Source organism: Danio aesculapii, chromosome 16 (assembly GCF_903798145.1).
Source record: "Danio aesculapii chromosome 16, fDanAes4.1, whole genome shotgun sequence".
Lineage (NCBI taxonomy): Eukaryota > Metazoa > Chordata > Actinopteri > Cypriniformes > Danionidae > Danio > Danio aesculapii.
Window position 1 is genome coordinate 2,892,000 of NC_079450.1, and position 19,326 is coordinate 2,911,325.

General features: G+C 37.0%; 1 protein-coding gene across 1 annotated transcript in view; it reads right to left on the bottom strand.

The window, feature by feature from the left end:
• kif13a (kinesin family member 13A) overlaps positions 1 to 19,326 on the bottom strand; it is a 121,763-nt gene that overhangs the window by 51,039 nt on the left and 51,398 nt on the right. The window contains 10 exon segments of the mRNA XM_056476084.1: positions 1,827 to 1,989; positions 2,122 to 2,326; positions 2,692 to 2,858; positions 5,898 to 5,984; positions 10,133 to 10,263; positions 10,617 to 10,751; positions 11,622 to 11,732; positions 13,579 to 13,791; positions 14,417 to 14,528; positions 16,338 to 16,450. Of these exon segments, the coding sequence (XP_056332059.1) occupies positions 1,827 to 1,989; positions 2,122 to 2,326; positions 2,692 to 2,858; positions 5,898 to 5,984; positions 10,133 to 10,263; positions 10,617 to 10,751; positions 11,622 to 11,732; positions 13,579 to 13,791; positions 14,417 to 14,528; positions 16,338 to 16,450 (1,437 nt within the window).

Consider the following 19,326-nt stretch of genomic DNA (forward strand, 5'->3'; position numbering starts at 1 on the left):
ATGTAATTCAAAAGTAGTAGGATTATATTATGCTAAAAGTAATCTAAATGTAATCCAAAATTCTGATTATGTTAAAAGTAATCTAAATGTAACCCAAAATTAGTCAGATTACATTAGCATGCTGCACACTGGTGGTGGATGAGGAGATTCCCCCCTATGTGTAAAGCACTTTGAGTGCTAAGAAAAGTGCTATATAAATGTGAGTAATTTATTATTATTATTTTTATTATTATTATTATTATTATTATTATTACGCTACCGTAAAAGTAATCTAAATGTAATCCAAAATTCTGATTATGTTAAAAGTAATCTAAATGTAACCCCAAATTAGACAGATTACATTAGCATAAAAGTAATTAAACGTAATCTAAAATTAGTCAGATTATGTGTGAGGTAATTTAAATGTAATTCAAAAGAATCAGATTATGTTAAAAGTAATCTAAATGTAATCCAAAAGTAGTCAGATTATGTTAGCATAAAAGTAATCTAAATGCAATCCAAAATTCTCTGATTATGTTAAAAGTAATCTAAATGTAATCCAAAATTAGTCAGATTACGTTAAAAGTAATCTAAATGTAACCCAAAAACAAAAGATAAATGTAATCTAAATGTAATCCAAAATTTGTCAGATTACGTTAAAAGTAATCTAAATGTAATCCAAAAGTAAAAGATAAATTTAATCTAAATGTAATACAATAACTGTAATCTAAATGTGATCCTAAAGTAGTCAGATTTTGTTACCAAAAAATGTAATCTAAATGTAATCCAAAAGTAGTAGTATTACATTACTATAGAAGTAATCTAAACATAGTTCAAATCTAGTCAGATTATGTGCGGTGATCAGCTGATGTGTGGTGTTTGGTCTGGCACAAAATGGCTGCCGTTGCGGCATCTAGGTGGATGCTGCACACTGGTGGTGGATGAGGAGATTCCCTCCCTATGTGTAAAGCACTTTGAGTGCCCAGAAAAGTGCTATATAAATGTAAGGAATTTATTATTATTATTATTATGCAACCATAAAAGTCATCTAAATGTAATTCAAATGTAGTCAGATTATGTTACCATAAAAGTAATCTAAATGTAATTTAAAAGCAATCAAATTGCATTACAATAAAAGTAATCTAAATGTAATTCAAAAGTAGTATTACATTACTATAAAAGTAATTTAAATGTAATTTAAAAGCAATGAAATTGCATTACAATAAAAGTAATCTAAATGTAATTCAAAAGTAGTAGTATTACATTACTATAAAAGTAATTTAAATGTAATTCAAAGGTAGTCAGATTATGTTACCAGAAAAGTACTGCATTCAGACTGCATTAAAATAAAAGTAATCTAAATGTAATTCAAAAGTAAAAGATAAATGTAATCTAAATGTAATCCAAAATTAGTCAGATTACGTTAAAAGTAATCTAAATGTAATCCAAAAGTAAAAGATAAATGTAATCTAAATGTAATCTAAAAGTAGTCAGATTACGTTACAATAACTGTAATCTAAATGTGATCCTAAAGTAGTCAGATTTTGTTACCATAAAAGTAATCTAAATTTAATCCAAAAGTAGTAGTATTACATTACTATAAAAGTCATTTAAATGTAATTCAAAGGTAGTCAGATTATGTTACCAGAAAAGTAATCTAAAAGTAATTTAAAAGCAATCAGATTGCATTAAAATAAAAGTAATCTAAATGTAATCCAAAAGCAGTCAGATTTCATTACCATAACAGTGTACTCAACAAATTATATTACTGACTACACAGTTTCTTGTGTAATTTGTAATCAGTCATTCCACCAGAATGGTTGAGTGTTAATGTGAGTGTGTCTCACCTTGCGGTTTGCGCTCAGGTTTGCGGCAGGAATCTGAAGCGTCGCCTGATAGTCGGTGTGTTTCTGCATCTCCTCGGACAGGAAGTTTGCTTCTCGCACCAAAGCATTTGCCCTGACTACCTGCTCACGCAGACGAGACAAACTCTGACGAAACAACTCATCCCTGAAACACACACAGAGAGAGACACTTGTGTTTGAGTGACTCGATCACTGCTACATTCCCGTAGTCTGTTGTGTGTGCTAAAGCTCAGTCGTGGGTGTTGTTTCTCCCAGGTGTGAGTGTGTGTGTGTTCACCTCTCCTCTGTCCACAGGCGCAGTCTGCTGTGTGAGTGGTGTGTGTTGTAGCTCAGCCGCTGGTGTTGTGTGTTTCTCTCAGGTGTGAGTTGTTGTCTCAGACTCTGCAGTTCTCGCTCGTACATCAGCCGCTGCTCCTCCAGAGCCAGACGCTTCTCCTCCACATACTGCTTCTCCAGCGCCTGCACTGCATTCTGCATGGGGTCTGACACACACACACATACACTAATCACTAACTGTGTTTCCATCCACATATTTTCATGTGCATTTAGGATTACTGCATACAAAAATGTGCATACATTCAGAAAATGCACATAACAAACGTATGCACACAACTGAGAAGGCTTTGGAAACAGAAGGCTATTTGCTAAGAAAATAGTCACACAAAGTACTTCGCTCTGTGGCCACATCACCACCCATGTTGAGCATTAAAAATGAATTAAAACTTAATTAAAAAACCTATTTTATAGCATTATTATAATAATATGCAATGAGTAGGCCAATGATCTCATGATACTGTACAGTACGATATGATGTGTAATAAATGCTCTGTGATGTGGTAAAGTTTACCATTGTTTCCCAGAGCCTTCATCATGACCTCCATCTGTGCAAACTCATAGCTGTAGTCCTGCTCAGATGAGGCTTCGCTAGCCGTTTCTACATCCGCCTCGATGAAGCTCTCACGGGGAGACCCTCTGTCCAGATCCTTACGCCGCTTACGATTTGGCAGATTCACCCTGAAGACAACAGTCAATAGCTCTGTTTCCATCTATTTATTTTTATGTGCATTTTGGAAATTTGCATTGGAATACTCGCAATTGTTCTATAAACAAATCTAAATGTAATCCAAAAGTAGTCCGATTAGGTTAGCATAAAAGTAATCTAAATGTAATCCAAAATTCTGATTATGTTAAAAGTAATCTAAATGTAATCCAAAATTTGTCAGATTATGTTAAAAGTAAATGTAATCCAAAATTCTCATTATGTTTAAAGATATATAATGTAATCCAAAATTCTCATTATGTTTAAAAAAATCTAAATGTAATCCAAAATTAGTCAGATTACATTAGCATAAAAGTAATTAAATGTAATCCAAAACCAGTCAGATTATGTTAAAAGTAATCTAAATGTAATCCAAAATTCTGATTATGTTAAAAGTAATCAAAATGTAATCCAAAATTAGTCAGATTACGTTAAAAGTAAATGTAATCCAAAAGTAGTCCGATTAGGTTAGCATAAAAGTAATCTAAATGTAATCCAAAATTAGTCAGATTACGTTAGCATAAAAGTAATCTAAATGTAATCCAAAATTCTGATTATGTTTAAAGTAATCTAAATGTAATCCAAAATTTGTCAGATTACGTTAAAAGTAAATGTAATCCAAAATTCTCATTATGTTTAAAGAAAGCATAAAAGTAATTAAATGTAATCCAAAACCAGTCAGATTATGTTAAAAGTAATCTAAATGTAATCCAAAATTCTGATTATGTTGAAAGTAATCAAAATATAATCCAAAATTCTGATTATGTTAAAAGTAATCTAAATATAATCCAAAATTCTGATTATGTTAAAAGTAATCAAAATGTAATCCAAAATTAGTCAAATTACGTTAAAAGTAAATGTAATCCAAAATTAGTCAGATTACATTAGCATAAAAGTAATTAAATGTAATCCAAAACTAGTCAGATTATGTTAAATGTAATCTAAATGTAATCCAAAATTCTGATTATGTTAAAAGTAATCTAAATGTAATCCAAAATTCTGATTATCTTAAAAGTAATCAAAATGTAATCCAAAATTAGTCAGATTATGTTAAAAGTAATCTAAATGTAATCCAAAATTAGTCAGATTACGTTAAATGTAATGTAATCCAAAATTCTCATTATGTTTAAAGTAATCTAAATGTAATCCAAAATTAGTCAGATTACGTTAAAAGTAAATGTAATCCAAAATTCTCATTATGTTAAAAGTAATCTAAATGTAATCCAAAATTAGTCAGATTACGTTAGCATAAAAGTAATTAAATGTAATCCAAAATTAGTCAGATTACGTTAAAAGTAATCTAAATGTAATCCAACATTCTAATTACGTTAAAAGTAATCTAAATGTAATCTAAAATTAGTAAGATTATGTTAAAAGTAATCTAAATGTAATCCAAAATTTGTCCGATTTCATTAAAAGTAAATGTAATCCAAAATTCTCATTATGTTTAAAGTAATCTAAATGTAATCCAAAATTAGTCAGATTATGTTAGCATAAAAGTAATTAAATATATTCCAAAATTAGTCAGATTACGTTAAAAGTAATCTAAATGTAATCCAAAATTAGTAAGATTATGTTAAAAGTAATATAATGTAATCCAATTTTGATTATGTTAAAAGTAATCTAAATGTAATCCAAAATTAGTCAGATTTTGTTAGCATAAAAGTAATTAAATGTAATCCAAAATAAGTCTGATTATGTTAGCATAAAAGTAATCTAAAAATAATCCAAAAGTAGTTTGATTACCTTATCATAAAAGTAATCTAAATGTAATCCATAATTAGTCAGATTACGTTAGCATAAAAGTAATCTAAATGTAATCCAAAATTCTGATTATGTTAAAAGTAATCTGTAATGCAATGAAATGTGTATTTATATAGCGCATTTATCATGTATGGCCATACACCCAAAGCGCTTCACAATCATGGGGGGGGGGGTCTCTCTACACCACCACCTGTGTGCAGCATCCACTTGGATGATGCGACGGCAACCAGAGGACAACGCGCTCACCACACACCAGCTATTGGTGTGACGAGACAGTGATACAGCCAATTGGGTAGATGGGGATGATTGGGAGGCCATGACAGGTAAGGGCCAATTGAGGGACTTTGGCCAGGACACGGGGTTACACCCCTGCTCTTTACGAGAAGTGCCATGGGATTTTTAATGACCACAGAGAGTCAGGACCTCAAATTACAATCTTTGTAATCCATAATTAGTCAGATTACGTTAGCTTAAAAGTAAATAAATGTAATCCAAAATTAGTCAGATTACGTTAAAAGTAATCTAAATGTAATCCAAAATTCTGATTATGCTAAAAGTAATCTAAATGTAATCCAAAATTCTGATTATGCTAAAAGTAATCTAAATATAATCCAAAATTATTGAGATTACGTTAGCATAAAAGTAATTGAATATAATCCAAAATTAGACAGAATACGTTAAAAGTAATCTAAATGTAATCCAATTCTGATTATGTTAAAAGTAATCTAAATGTAATGCAAAATGAGTCAGATTATGTTAAAAGTAATCTAAATGTGATTCAAAAGAATCAGATTATATTAAAAGTAAACAATGTGATCCAAAAGTAGTCTGATTATGTTAGCATAAAAGTAATTTTAATGTAATCCAAAATGCTCTGATTTTGTTAATTGTTATCTAAATCTAATCCAAAATTAGTCAGATTATGTTAAGTACTCTAAATGTAATCCAAAATTAATCAGATTACATTAAAAGTAATCTAAATGTAATCCAAATTAGTCTGATTACGCAAGTAATCTAAATGTAACCACAATTACAAAAGAGTGATTCAGCACACACAGTTCATTAAGGATTTTTTTCCTTCTTTTTTATTTCAATTTCACATTTTTAGCTTAGTTTAATTAAATTTGTTTAATCAGCCTATTTCCCCCCTGAATATTGCATCAATATAGTCCCTAAATATATGTCAAAGCAGGAAACTGACAGTCTGAACACCAGCACGGAAGCTGAATGAATGTGAAGCTGCTGCTCACCTGAAGAAGTGGTTGTTCCCCCACAGTATTCGGTCTCCATGCCACACATGCACCTTTGAGTAAACCATCATGCCATTCACACACGTCCTGCACAGGTGAACAACATCAGAGCAAACATGTGGATTAAAAAAAAACAACCCACAGACAAAGATCAGAAGTAGACCAATTCTGCGGGAAAATTGTGAACTTGGCACTGCTGGAGAAAATAAAAAACCCACTGATACAACAACAACAACAGTGTCTTTTAAAGGTGCAATCTAGGATTGATATGATTGACTAGTGGTTGAAATAGGTATTGCAGACCAAATTCAAGTTTTTCTTTCACTCCTTCGACAACTCAACACACACACAGGTTGCCAGATTGACAACCCAAACAGGAGCGAATGTACATAATAATGTTTACGTTTGTAATAATTGTATTATTTGCTAATTAAAAAACACCCTGTAAATCTGCATCTCATTTCGGAGGCTGTTAATATTGACCTTAAATGGTTTAAAAACTGCTTTTATTCTAGCCGAATTTAAACAAATAAGACTTTCTCCAGAAGTACCGTCAGATTTCCTTGCTCCATTAAGTATCACTTTGAGAAACTCTTAACAAAGAATAATTATTTCACGGGAGGGCGAATAATTTGGCCCTCAACCGTAGATACAGATATGTATGTATGTACAGTCGTGGCCAAAAGTTTTGAGAATGACAAATATTAGTTTTCACAAAGTTTGCTGCTAAACTGCTCTCAGATCTTTGTTTCACTTGTTTCTGTGATGTACTGTAATATAATTACAAGCACTTCATACGTTTCAAAGGCTTTGTTTCGTGGGTCTATGTTTTATTTAAGTCATTTATTTATTTGTTGCAGGTTTGTGCTTGTTGCGCTTGAGTTATAGGAGGAGTTTTTCCTACCCGGCTTGTCTAGGATTGGATGATGCCCGTGACGTCACAGGGGATTCCCAGTATATAAGGCTGACAGCAATGGCGGTTCAGTCTCTCTCTCGGTCTCTCGCTCTCCCACAGTTCGGTGGTGGCTTGCGCTCAGACGGTCTGGCTGGCGGTGCTCCGCATGCCAGGCGATCCATCTACATGCCGCTCTCCTTGTGTTATTGTTAACCTTTTGATTATTTAGTATTCTTAATGTGTTACTAGTTTGTTTATTTTGATACTCTGCTTTCATAGCAGGTAGTGGATTATTTTTCATAGTCACGTTTTGGTATTTATTTAGTTTCAAGAGTTCCCACTTAGATATGCTTGGCGTATAAAGCAGGTTTGGCATGCTGTCCCGGGAGAGAACCCTGAGCTCGGAGATATTTGAGCCCAGGGCTCCCACCCGGTCGATAAGCATATAAGGAGATCCGAGATCAGGTAGGTCTCGAGAGCTCCCCCTTTAGAAAAGGGAGGAAAAGGAGGAGATGGGGTGGAAGGGGGGATTCTTCCAAACGAAGATAGAGCAGCAGGGAGAAAATGATCCATTTATAGTAAACTAGGATCACTCTGATTGGATTATTACTGATTACAGATGAGCGGCCAGACGTGCTCAATCATATCACGAGCTCCTCTCCAAATTAGTTTATGAAACTTCACTTAGTGAAGGTAAGCAGTGGCCCGGAAGACTCACCTGTTTTTTATTCCTTTTACGGGAGTTGTAGGTAAGATCTGTCCATTTTAAACAGTATAGTCAGAGACCTGTTTTCTTAGCTGCTCTACCTGTCTACTTGATTTTTTTTGTTTATTATTTATTGACGAAACATCAATTTATTAATTCAGTCGTCTGTGTCTTTCATATGTTCGGCTCAAACCTTGATTGTTGTTGTTATTCGAGCCAGTTTTGAGTGTTGGGCCGTAACAGGCTTTTATCGACAATTACATGACATTTATGCAGAGAGTCAGTATTTGCAGTGTTGGCCCTTCTTTTTCAGGACCTCTGCAATTCGACTGGGCATGCTCTCAATCAACTTCTGGGCCAAATCCTGACTGATAGCAACCCATTCTTTCATAATCACTTCTTGGAGTTTGTCAGAATTAGTGGGTTTTGTTTGTCCACCCACCTCTTGAGGATTGACCACAAGTTCTCATTGGAATTAGGATCTGGGGAGTTTCCAGACCATGGACCCAAAATGTCAACGTTTTGGTCTCAGAGCCACTTAGATATCACTTTTGCCTTGTGGCACGGTGCTCCATCGTGCTGGTTTATGCATCGTTCTTCACCAAACTGTTGTTGGATTGTTGGAAGAAGTTGCTGTTGGAGGGTGTTTTGGTACCATTCTTTATTCATGGCTGTGTTTTTGGGCAAAATTTTGAGTGAGGACAGTCCCTTGGATGAGAATCAGCCTCACACATGAACAGTCTCAGGATGCTTGGCATGACACAGGACTGATGGTAGCGCTCACCTTTTCTTCTGAGGACAAGCCTTTATCCAGATGCCCCAAACAATCGGAAGGGGGCTTCATCGGAGAATATGACTTTGGCCCAGTCCTCAGCAGTCCATTCGCCATACTTTTGCAGAAGGTCAATCCGTCCCTGATGTTTTTTTGGAGAGAAGTGGCTTCTTTGCAGCCCTTCTTGACACCAGGGGCCTCATGTACAAAGACTTGCTTTGAGTTCAAACTAAAGCATTGCGTAGGGACAAAGCTGTAAATGTGTGTATGCTGTAAAAATTCAGATGCATGAAACACTGCGTATGTTTATAATAGTAATGTTTATAATAGGTTTAGATTTTTCATTAGTTTTAGTTTCTATTTTGTTTTGACTTTTTGTTTTCAAATTCAGTTTTAATTAGTTTTAATGGGCAGATTTACTCGTTTTATTAGTTTCAGTATTAGTTTTATTTTTTTTTCTAAATAAGGATATTTGTTTAGGTGCAAGATTCAAAATCATCAGAATAAATATTGTATAATAAAAACTCAGCCATACATTTTCTGAAACATGTATTCAGAGAACACATGAACACTATCATCTACCACAACCATCTACACATCCTCAAACTCAAATACAGCAGCCCACAAGACAGCAGCCTTAAGTACAATATGTGTGAAGGCTGCTTCTGAGGTTAGACACACAGCTCAGATATTTTAGGACTCAACATTATATAGTCAGCAATAGTAATTTCAGTCAGTTAAAACACCACCATGATCTGAAAAAAGTCTTACAGTAAAGTTTTGCAACCCAACTAAAGCGTGATTCACTTATTTAAACTCCATTATGATTGTCTGTTATGAAATAAACATCTGTTTCACCAGATCCTCTAATTTAAGCCCTCGGTTCACCCACGCTGCAGTTGTTGAAGTTTAGTTCAGCCACACAGAAGGCTACTGTTTGCGTTTGGTTCACTGAATCACGCATGTGCAGTATTATCGGTTCACCGCTTCTTAATGTAACATTATACTGTTCTAATAACCGAATAAGAGTATATATTGGATCATTTAGAGTCAGAGGAGTGTATTAGGCTTGTTAAAAAGTAAGTAGTTTGTGGACGAGTGCTTACTGGAGACACGAATCGTTTCAAATGATTCAGTTTGATTCGGTGAACTAGTTCAACTGGTTCACTTAGAAGATCCGGTTAAAAAGATACATTCGCGATACAGAGATAAAACCCATTATTGGGCACAAATGTGTTAAAGTAATAGTTTAAAGTGTCTGTATTTAATGCTGTCACAGTGCTGCTCTCATGTCCACTCGTTATTTTTGCCGCGGGAGCAACAAAAGCGAGGATGACTGGAGGAGATCCGGCTCGATCTGGCCAATGGCAGCAGGACTACACACCAGATCACTCTTCAGAACATTCTGGAGTATATGCAAATTGCTATTATAAAAATTTAAGCAGCAAATCCTGCTAAAAAATCCAGCTTAAACCACCCTAGGCTGGTTGGCTGGTTTTAGAGGGGTTTTGGCCATTTCCAGGCTGGTTTCCAGCCATTTCCATCCTGGACCAGCCTGGTTTAAGCTAGACATAGCTGGTTTTGGCTGGGCTCCCAGCCTCGCTAGGCTAGTCAAGCTGGTTTTAGCTGGTCATCTCTCAGCCTGACCAGCTAAGACCAGGCTGGAAGTGGCCAAAACCCCTCTAAAACCAGCCTGGTCAACCAGCTAAAACCCGCCAACCAGCCTAGGATGGTTTAAGCAGTTTTTTTCAGTAGGGCAATTTCCAATATTTATGTAATTCTCAAAACTTTTGGCCACAAATGTATGTGTGTGTGTGTGTGTGTGTGTGTGTGTGTGTGTGTGTGTGTGTGTGTGTGTGTACCTGGCGTTGTGTGCAGGTGTGAGTGTGACGTCTCCGTCTGCAGTGACCTCCAGCACACAGTGTTCAGACTGGATACCGATGCCGAACAGCTGGATGTCCTGAGTGGTGTCTGCTCCCACACGTGTGTGATCCTGAACACACACACACACACACACACACACACACACACACACACACACACACACACACACACACGCGCACACACACACACACACATTTATTCCTGCATTTCCTGCTTCCCCGCACACCCGGCCTATGAACACTCAGAAACTCAGAAATGGGCAATTCATTTCAGACAGAAAGACCAATCAAAACAAACTAGGGCAGCTGACCAATCAGAGCAGAGCTGGCTTATGAAAGGGGGAGGGGCTTACAGAGCTTTGGCCCTGAATTAATTCAAACAAACAGAATCGAAATCACTGCAAAATGATTGAAATATACAAGCTAAATCACACTTAAAAACCCAATCTGAGGCCGACTGTACCTTCAGGTAGTAAACCAGCAGCTCATTGAGAGCAGGATCAGCGTTCAGGTTGACCAGAAAGCTCTTATCCTCTCCAACCTTTATCCCTGAGGACTCCAGAGAGATCCCCATACTCTCCAGCTGCTTCTGACGCTCCTGCACACACCAGTGACAGCCGTCAATCACACCACTGACAGCTGTCAATCAAATCAAGCAACGCTTTCTTTCCTGTTGTGATGGATATCAGAAGTAGACAAAAGTAGGCGGGGCTTGATTTTGTCCACAGGGAACTGATTGGATGATTGGTGGATTTACTGGACACCAATTTTGGTGTTTGTGTGTGCGCGCATGTGTCTGAGTGCATGTGTGATTGTGCGCATGTGTTGCGTGTGTGTGCATGTGCCTATGTGGTATGTGTTTGTGTGTGTGTGCGCATGAGTCTGTGTGTCTATGCACATGTGTCTATGTGTGTGTGTTGTGTGCAATGTGTGTATTGCAGTGTGTGTGGATTGCACCTGTGTGTTTGTGTGTGTGTATATGTGTGCGCGAGTGAGTTATGATCATAAGGGTGTATGCATATATTGTGTGTGTTTATATTGTGTTTGTGTGTGCGCATGTATTCATGTGTGTTCACATGTGTGTTTGTGTGTGTGCGTGTATTCGTGTGTGTGCACATGTGTGTTTGTGTGTGCGCGTGTATTTGTGTGTGTGTGCACGTGTGTTTGTGTGTGCGCATGTTTTCGTGTGTGCACATGTGTGTTTGTGTGTGCGCATGTATTCGTGTGTGTAAATGTGTGCTGTGTGCAATGTGTTTATTGCAGTGTGGATTGCACCTTGTGTGTGTGTGTGTGTGTGCGTGCATGCGTTATGTTCATGGGAATGTCTATGCACATGTGTCTATGTGCATGTGTGTGTGTGTTTATGCTCTTATGTGCATGTGAGTGTGTGTGCACACATGTGTTATGTGCATTTGTGTGTATTGAGGTGTGTGTGGATTGCACCTGTTTGTGTGTGTGTGTGTCAGACCTGTGCGATCTCCTCAGTCTTGCGCAGTTTCTCTTCCCATGTTACAGTCATTTCCTGTATGAGTTTCTCAGACTCCTGCAGTTTCTCCTGCAGCTCCGGAGCTTTCAGAGACTGACAAACACAACATTTACACATTCACGTCAGTATTTTAGTGCTCGTTAAACTAAAGGGAAAATTACGGTTGAAGTCAGAATTACTGGCCCCCTTTCCAACACATTTCTAATCATAATAACTGATTTATTTTCTCTTTGTCATGACAGTAAATAATATTAGACTAGATATTCTTCAAGACACTTCTATTCAGCTTAAAGTGACATTTAAAGGCTTAACTAGGGTAATTAGGGTAAAGTTAGGGTAATTAGGCAAGTCACTGTATAACAGTGGTTATTCTGGAGACAATCCAAAACTAATATTGCTGAAGGGGCTAATAATATTGACCTTAAAATGGGCTCAAAACATTTAAAACTGCTTTTATTCTAGCTGAAATAAAACAAATAAGACTTTCTCCAGAAGAAAAAATATTATAGGAAATACTGTGAGAAATTCCTGAATTCAACATTATTTGGGAAATATTGGAGAAAAAAAATAAAAAAATAAAAAAAAAAATAAATAAATAAAAATCAAATAATATTTATTATTAATAATAATAATAATTCTGACTTTAACTGCATTTAAATATTGCAGCTGAACAAGTCATTATTAAGTGACATTGTAAGTCGATATCGCTCTACACTACAGAATCATTTAAACACTAGCGCTGAAGTGACGTTGGTGAATGAGCAATGGTTTCTGTGTTCAGCTGCAGTTCTGTGTTCTGTTCTGACGTCAGCTGCAGATGTGAATGAATGGCAGAAGAAAGTAATTCCTAATACTGAAGGGTTTTTAGACTCTCTGTGTTTGATTTTCTTTTTTACACATGATTATGCCGTCAAACTGTTGTATAAACGCAATATCACACTCGTAGCAGTGCGATATGGCTGTATATCGTCACTAGTGGGGCACTAAGGCACTCGGCCTGCAGCTTCAAGTCAACAGACCAATGCCGATGTACAGCTATATCGCACTGCTATGAGTGTGATATTGCTCATATATATATAAATATATATATATATATATATATATATATATATATATATATATATATATATATATATATATATATATATATATATAGTTGTAGTCAGAATAATTATCCCCCGTTTATTTATTTTCCCTAATTTCTGTTTAACGGAGAGTAGATTTCTTCAACACATTTCTAATCATAATAGTTTTAATAACTCATCTCTAATAACTGATTTATTTTCTCTTTGCCATGATGACAGTAAATAATATTAGACTAGATATTCTTCAAGACACTTCTATACAGCTCAAAGTGACATTTAAAGGCTTAACTAGGTTAATTAGGGTAACTAGGCAGGTTAGGGTAATTAGGCAAGTTATTGTATAACGATGGTTTTTTCTGTAGACCAGTGTTTCCCAACCCTGTTCCTGGAGGCACACTAACAGTACATATTTTCGGTGTTTCTCTTATCTGACCCATTAACTTCAGGTTTTGGAGCCTCTTCTAATGTTCTGATGAGTTGATTCAGGTGTGTTTGATTAGGGAGAGGTTGAAAATGTGGACTGTTGGTGTGCCTTCAGGAACAGGGTTGGGAAACACTGCTGTAGACTATTGAAAACAAATATAGCTTAAAGGGGGTAATAATATTGACCTTAAAATGGTGTTAAAAATGTAAAAACTCCTTTTATTCTAGCCGAAATAAAACAAATAAGACTTTCTCCAGAAGAAAAATATTATCAGACATACTGTGAAAATTTCTTTGCTCTGGTAAACATCATTTGGCAAATATTAAAAAAAATTCAAAGGGGGGCATATAATTGTGACTTCAACTGTATATATATATATATATATAGATGCAGATGTGTGTGTGTGTGCGTGTGCGTGTGTGTGAGTGACCTCAGCCTGTGAGAGCTGCTCCTTCAGTTTCTCCACCTCCTCTCGCAGCTCTCGGATGATTCTTGCGTTCGGATCTTCATTCACTACAGCGTGATTCACGATCCTCTTCGCTCGATCGGCGTATCTCAGTGTGGAGAGCGTCTCCTCGTAGTTATCCGCCGCAGGGCTGATGGTGGCGATCATGGCCGTCTTACTGTTTCCCCCCAGATTATCCTGAACACACACAACACAACAGCACTCGTCTAAAAGCTTGCTATATGTTATTTTTTGTATGTTCTTAAATTTGATTTCATTTGTTAAGTACAGATGAAATCGAAACTAGCTATGTTGATTCTGTCAGCTCGCATTGCTAGTTTTGTGGTGAACAATTTATCTGTGCATGTCATTAAAAAACAAAACAAATAGTTAGCCCTTGTAATCTTTGATTTAAATCTGAAAATGCACTCCCTGTTTCTTTTCAGTTAAATTCTCAGATTAGGTCTGTTTGAGATATTGGGTGTGGCTAAGATACTTAGCCACGCCCCTCAAACTGTCAGTTTTGACAACAAACAGATATGGTGAAGGGGAGGAGTCTGTTAGGCTGTAGGCTGCTTTTGGAATGCATCTTTACTACAACCAATCAGCTCGCAGTAGAAAAAACAAGCCACGCCCACTGCTTTCCCATTTAATATTCCGTTTCTCTAGGAGCTGCGTCACAATATGAAAAAAACAACAATCGCAGCCTCCGGTTCATCTGTGGTTTAAGGAAAGTTGTGGAATGTTTTGAGAATGTTTGTGTTAGCTGTGTGAAGACATAATGAGGATGAAGATGATGATGATGATGGAGTCGCACTCTGACCTTCAGCAGCCACGTCAGCACCGAGTCTCTGTACGGCACAAACTTATTCCTGCTCTTCCCTGCAGACTGATCCGCCAGAGCCGAGATAACACAGCCCAGTGTAGTCAGAGACCTGATCAACACACGCACACATCATTAAAACACACACACACACTATCAGAGCGGAGATCACACAGCCTAGTGTAGTCGGAGACCTGATGCTCACTCGCTCAGGAGCAATATTGTTAGACCGCCCGCTCCCATTCAAATTACACCAGAGTTACCGACCGCTCCCGCGCTTTATTCGGAAAAGTATTCCGCAATAAATCTGGTCAGTTCCTGCGGTACAGCAGTAGGAATGCAGACCTCTATTTCGCATTAACCACGTCTTCCTTCTCTTTCGGTCAAAACCCAACTTCGGTCGAAGCCAAACTGCAGAGCTTGTGTTCTTTTTCGAGACCACGCATACGCAATTTTAGCCATTAAACAAATAATATTTCATATTTGTCTCCTTTATAAGTGCATTGCTTTTTATGACGGTATAGAAACTGATACTGTTGCTATTTTTAGATCCCGCCGTATACCATATTACCGCCCAAGCCTTATATATATATATATATAAGAACAAACACACAGAGCATCAGCACACAACATAGATCAGAGCATACCAAGCAGCAACCTCCCGCTCTCCCTCATGAAGTTAATAAGGGAGTAAGTGAAACTGCCATTCATGGAAATTCCGCTAGTCCTGGCTCCATAATAGAGCAGATTTCTATTGACCCCAGTGTTAAAATGGCCAACTTTACAGTAGAAAAAAAGGTGTTTACAGCCTCTTACAAAGTACGCTTTTGGTGCATTTAGCTAATATTACCCTTCATGACAACTGTGAGGGGGTGAATTTTTTTATAACTCATCCATTTCGTTTATATTAAGTCTGCATAATTAAGGGGCGTGGCCACTTGAGTAACAGCTAGGTCTCGCTGGTTGCCGTCACTTCTACTCAGCTGATTCCGGCTGATTGGCCGCTGAACTCTGCATATTCATCGTATTTTTGTGTTGATTAATGTTTCTTTACATAGTCAGTTGCTTTTTAAAATTATTTCCTACAATTATCAGATGATATGGCATGCTGTGTGCACTTAATTGTGCTCACAAACCATTCACGTGGCCTCCGTTTTCCAAGTGAGTGGAATTATATTTTTTTTTATTATTTTTTTTTTTTAGTCATTTAGCAGACGCTTTTATCCAAAGCGACTTACAAATGAGGACAAGGAAGCAATTTACACAACTATAAGAGCAGCATTAAACAAGCGCTATAGACAAGTTTCAGGTGTGTATTATATAGTTATATACTTATATACCATCTCTATAGATGTATTTGTTTTATTTAAGATCATTTATCATTTATAATGTTCTTTTGAGCTGTAATGCCCTCCAGAATGTGACAGATTGATTAGCTGTAGGCTCTAGAACAGTCATCTGAAGCGTTATCATACAGTGTTATGCCTGTGTTTCATCAATAGTCTTGCATTTACTAACACACACTATATCTGAAGTGTTTGGATGTATTTCGCGTTTTCCTCCTGTAGAAAAACGTCATAAGAGCAATGTTTAGTGGCTCTGTGTATTACAGCAGTGTTTTTAAAAGTCTAAACACTTTATTGATAGTGTAAAGCCAAGCACATGTGGTCAGAACACAAACGAGTCGCAGTCTGTCCAAGCAAAATGCTAGCAGGTGTCTGTAGCTCCGCCTCTTTACCCTTGTTTGGTATCCACCGGGCAGTGCGATGATGCGCGTACAAAATGGCGACGATTGGCCACGCCTACTTGTAGCTTCATTTGAGCTCTTCAGAATCCTATGTGTGACGTCACGGATACTCCACCCATATATTTTACACTCTACGGAGCATACACACACACACAAACACACACACTGCCGTACTTGTTGATGTTGCTGCCCTCCTTCAGTCGTTCCCCAGCAGCTCCAGTCTTAGACACTCGCTCACTGCCAGCCAGATCCACCAGACTGATCTTACTGACCTTCTCACCAGAGTTCTGTCAACACACACACACACACACACACACAATTTAAACAATTTAATAAAATTTCAAACTGTCTTTCTATAGTGTTTTTTACAATGTACAACCCCAAATCAGTAAAGTTTGGACAGTATGAAAAAACGCTAATAAACTAATGAAAGTACTGATTTCTAAATTGAAATTCCTTGTCGCATTTTGCGCTTCAAAATGCACCACAGATTCTCCATTGGAGACAGGTCGGGACTGCAGGCAGGCCAGTCCAGTACCTGTATGCTCTTCCTCTGCAGCAGGACTCTATAATGTGTGCAGAATGTGGTTTAGCATTGTCTTGTTGAAATATGCATGGATGTCCCTGGAAGAGAAGGCAGCAGATTGTGCTCCAAAATCTCTCTGTACTGTTCAGCATTAATGGTGCATCACAGTAGTGCAGGTTACCTTTTCCAAGAGTACTTGACCATGACAGACCCTGGGTTATAGACATGTTGCTGGTAACAGTCTGAATGATCCCTTTCTTATTTGGTCCAGAGCACACAGCGTCCATTTCTCCTAAAAAACACCTCAAATACTGATCGATCTGAGCACAGTGCACGTTTCCACTGTGTGATGGTCCATCCCAGATGCTTCAGAGAAGATTTTGGACACTGTTAACATAGGGCTTCCTTTTGGCACAGTACAGTTTTCACTGGCATTTGTGGATGTAACTACGTCTTGTTGTTGATAAATGTTTGCCGTAGTTGTCCTGAGCCCATGTGGTGATATGGCATATCCTAGATAAATGAGGATTCTTGATGCAGCGCCGCCTGAGGGATCGGAGATCACGGTTCAGCTTAGGCTTGCACCCTTGTCCTTTACGCACTGAAATTCCTCCAGATTCCTTGAATCTTTTGATGATGTTCTGCACTGTTGAAGCTGAAATATCCAAATGTCTTCCTCTCTTTCTTTGAGGAGCATTGCTTTTAAATATTTCAATCAATTTTCTCACATATTTGCTGGAGAACTGGCGATCCTCAGCCCATATTTGCTCCTAAAGGACTAGACCTTGCTGTTTTTGTACCAAATCATAATTGAAATGAAAAATGAAATGAAGTTGACCAGACAAAACATGAAATAATTTGTGTTCATATTCATAATGAACTACAAGTCAAAGTTAATTTACAAATCACTACTTTATTTATTTGCGTTTTCCATACTGTCCCAACTTTTTCTGATTTGGGGTTGTAGATTGAGTCAAGGCAGCTAAATCCCTTAAAGGTGCAGTAGGTGATCTGCCTAAATGCTAATCGGTTAGCGTAATATCTTTCAAACACAGTCCCTCCACTGTCGTCCAAAGCCACGCCTCCTGAACCCACGAACGCGCACATTAAAGATGACAGAGACCCACTAGATCATGTCATTCGCCAGTTAGAAAACTTTATAGTGCTTTATAATACTACAATTCCCAATGAAAAACTGTATAATATCTAGCACATTTTCAGTTATGCAGTTAGCAAAACTTGTCATCACCTACTCATCAGTCTTACTCTCTCGCAAGCTCTGTCCTAAACTGACTTTGCTTAGTGGTTGGCTGCTGGGCTGCAGGAATTACACTTATTACTAAGCTATACTGACATGCTGTTTCAGAGCGAATATTCAGACTAGCATGGTGAACAATATAGGGAACTATTTACTGATGTGTTGTTGTTAAACTAAATAAAAATCTACATTATTGATGCCGTAAAAGGTCCTTATGAAACTGAAAATACTCACATCAATCATTCACCGGGAGATTTCAGTGGCTGAACAACACTTCTGTGTATATAACCCATTCATAACAACACAATCTACATCAGCTCTGCGTGACTAAAATAGCTTTAACACAGAACATGACCTGTCTGACAGAAATACTTCAGCCATCCTCCAGCGTGCAAAACTAACTCCAATATCGATTCTGGATTTTAAAGTTTAGATTCAGCATGTGTTTTTAGCGCTGTCACTCCACGTGACCGTGGCCCATGTAAAAAAGCATCGGTGGATCTGCGTGAACGGCTGCAGTTGTTGAACTCAACATTTGCTGACAGACAGTTTAGGCTACTTATCAGAATTATGGGAATTATCGGTCCAACAATATCTAATTGGACAAACATTTTTTATTCTTATGTCTCACCCAGAATGTAAAAACACATATAAATACATTTAGATCATTTACTTTAATCAGTACTATTAGATTGTGAAGTGACTTTCAACCAGCACAACAAAACAAGTTTCTGAAGACCATCACCTACTGCACCTTTAACTGTCCCCAACTAATCGTGACAAACTATATATTGTTAGAAAGGTCTTAAGACTTCTGAATACATATTTCACCACTGTTGTTGTGTTATGTAGTAAGAGTAGTTGACTATCTATCCATCCATCCATCCATCCATCCATCCATCCATCCATCCATCCATCCATCCATCTATCTATCTATCTATCTATCTATCTATCTATCTATCTATCTATCTATCTATCTATCTATCTATCTATCCATATATATACACATACATGTGTGTATATATGTTATTTTTTAAACCATAATATTGTCATCTAAACAAAGCAGTCATGACAAACAATATATCATTTTAAAGTTTATAATGTCTAGTTTGCATATCTACTTTTTTAAATAGATAAGCAACAGTTATTTATTAATTTGCAACAGGCATACAAAAGTTTATAGATGTTTTTGTGAGTAAAATGCTAAACAAATACCAGCAAATTTTATTTTTATTTTGTAGAAGTATAGAAACTAAAACTTTGATGTAAAGGAAATAAACAAATAATCACTTTTTTAACTTATATCTGAGCTTTTCAATGCAAATCCAATTAAGACCACTTGTTTGGTAAACAAAGTAAGTCTCTCATATAAAATATTC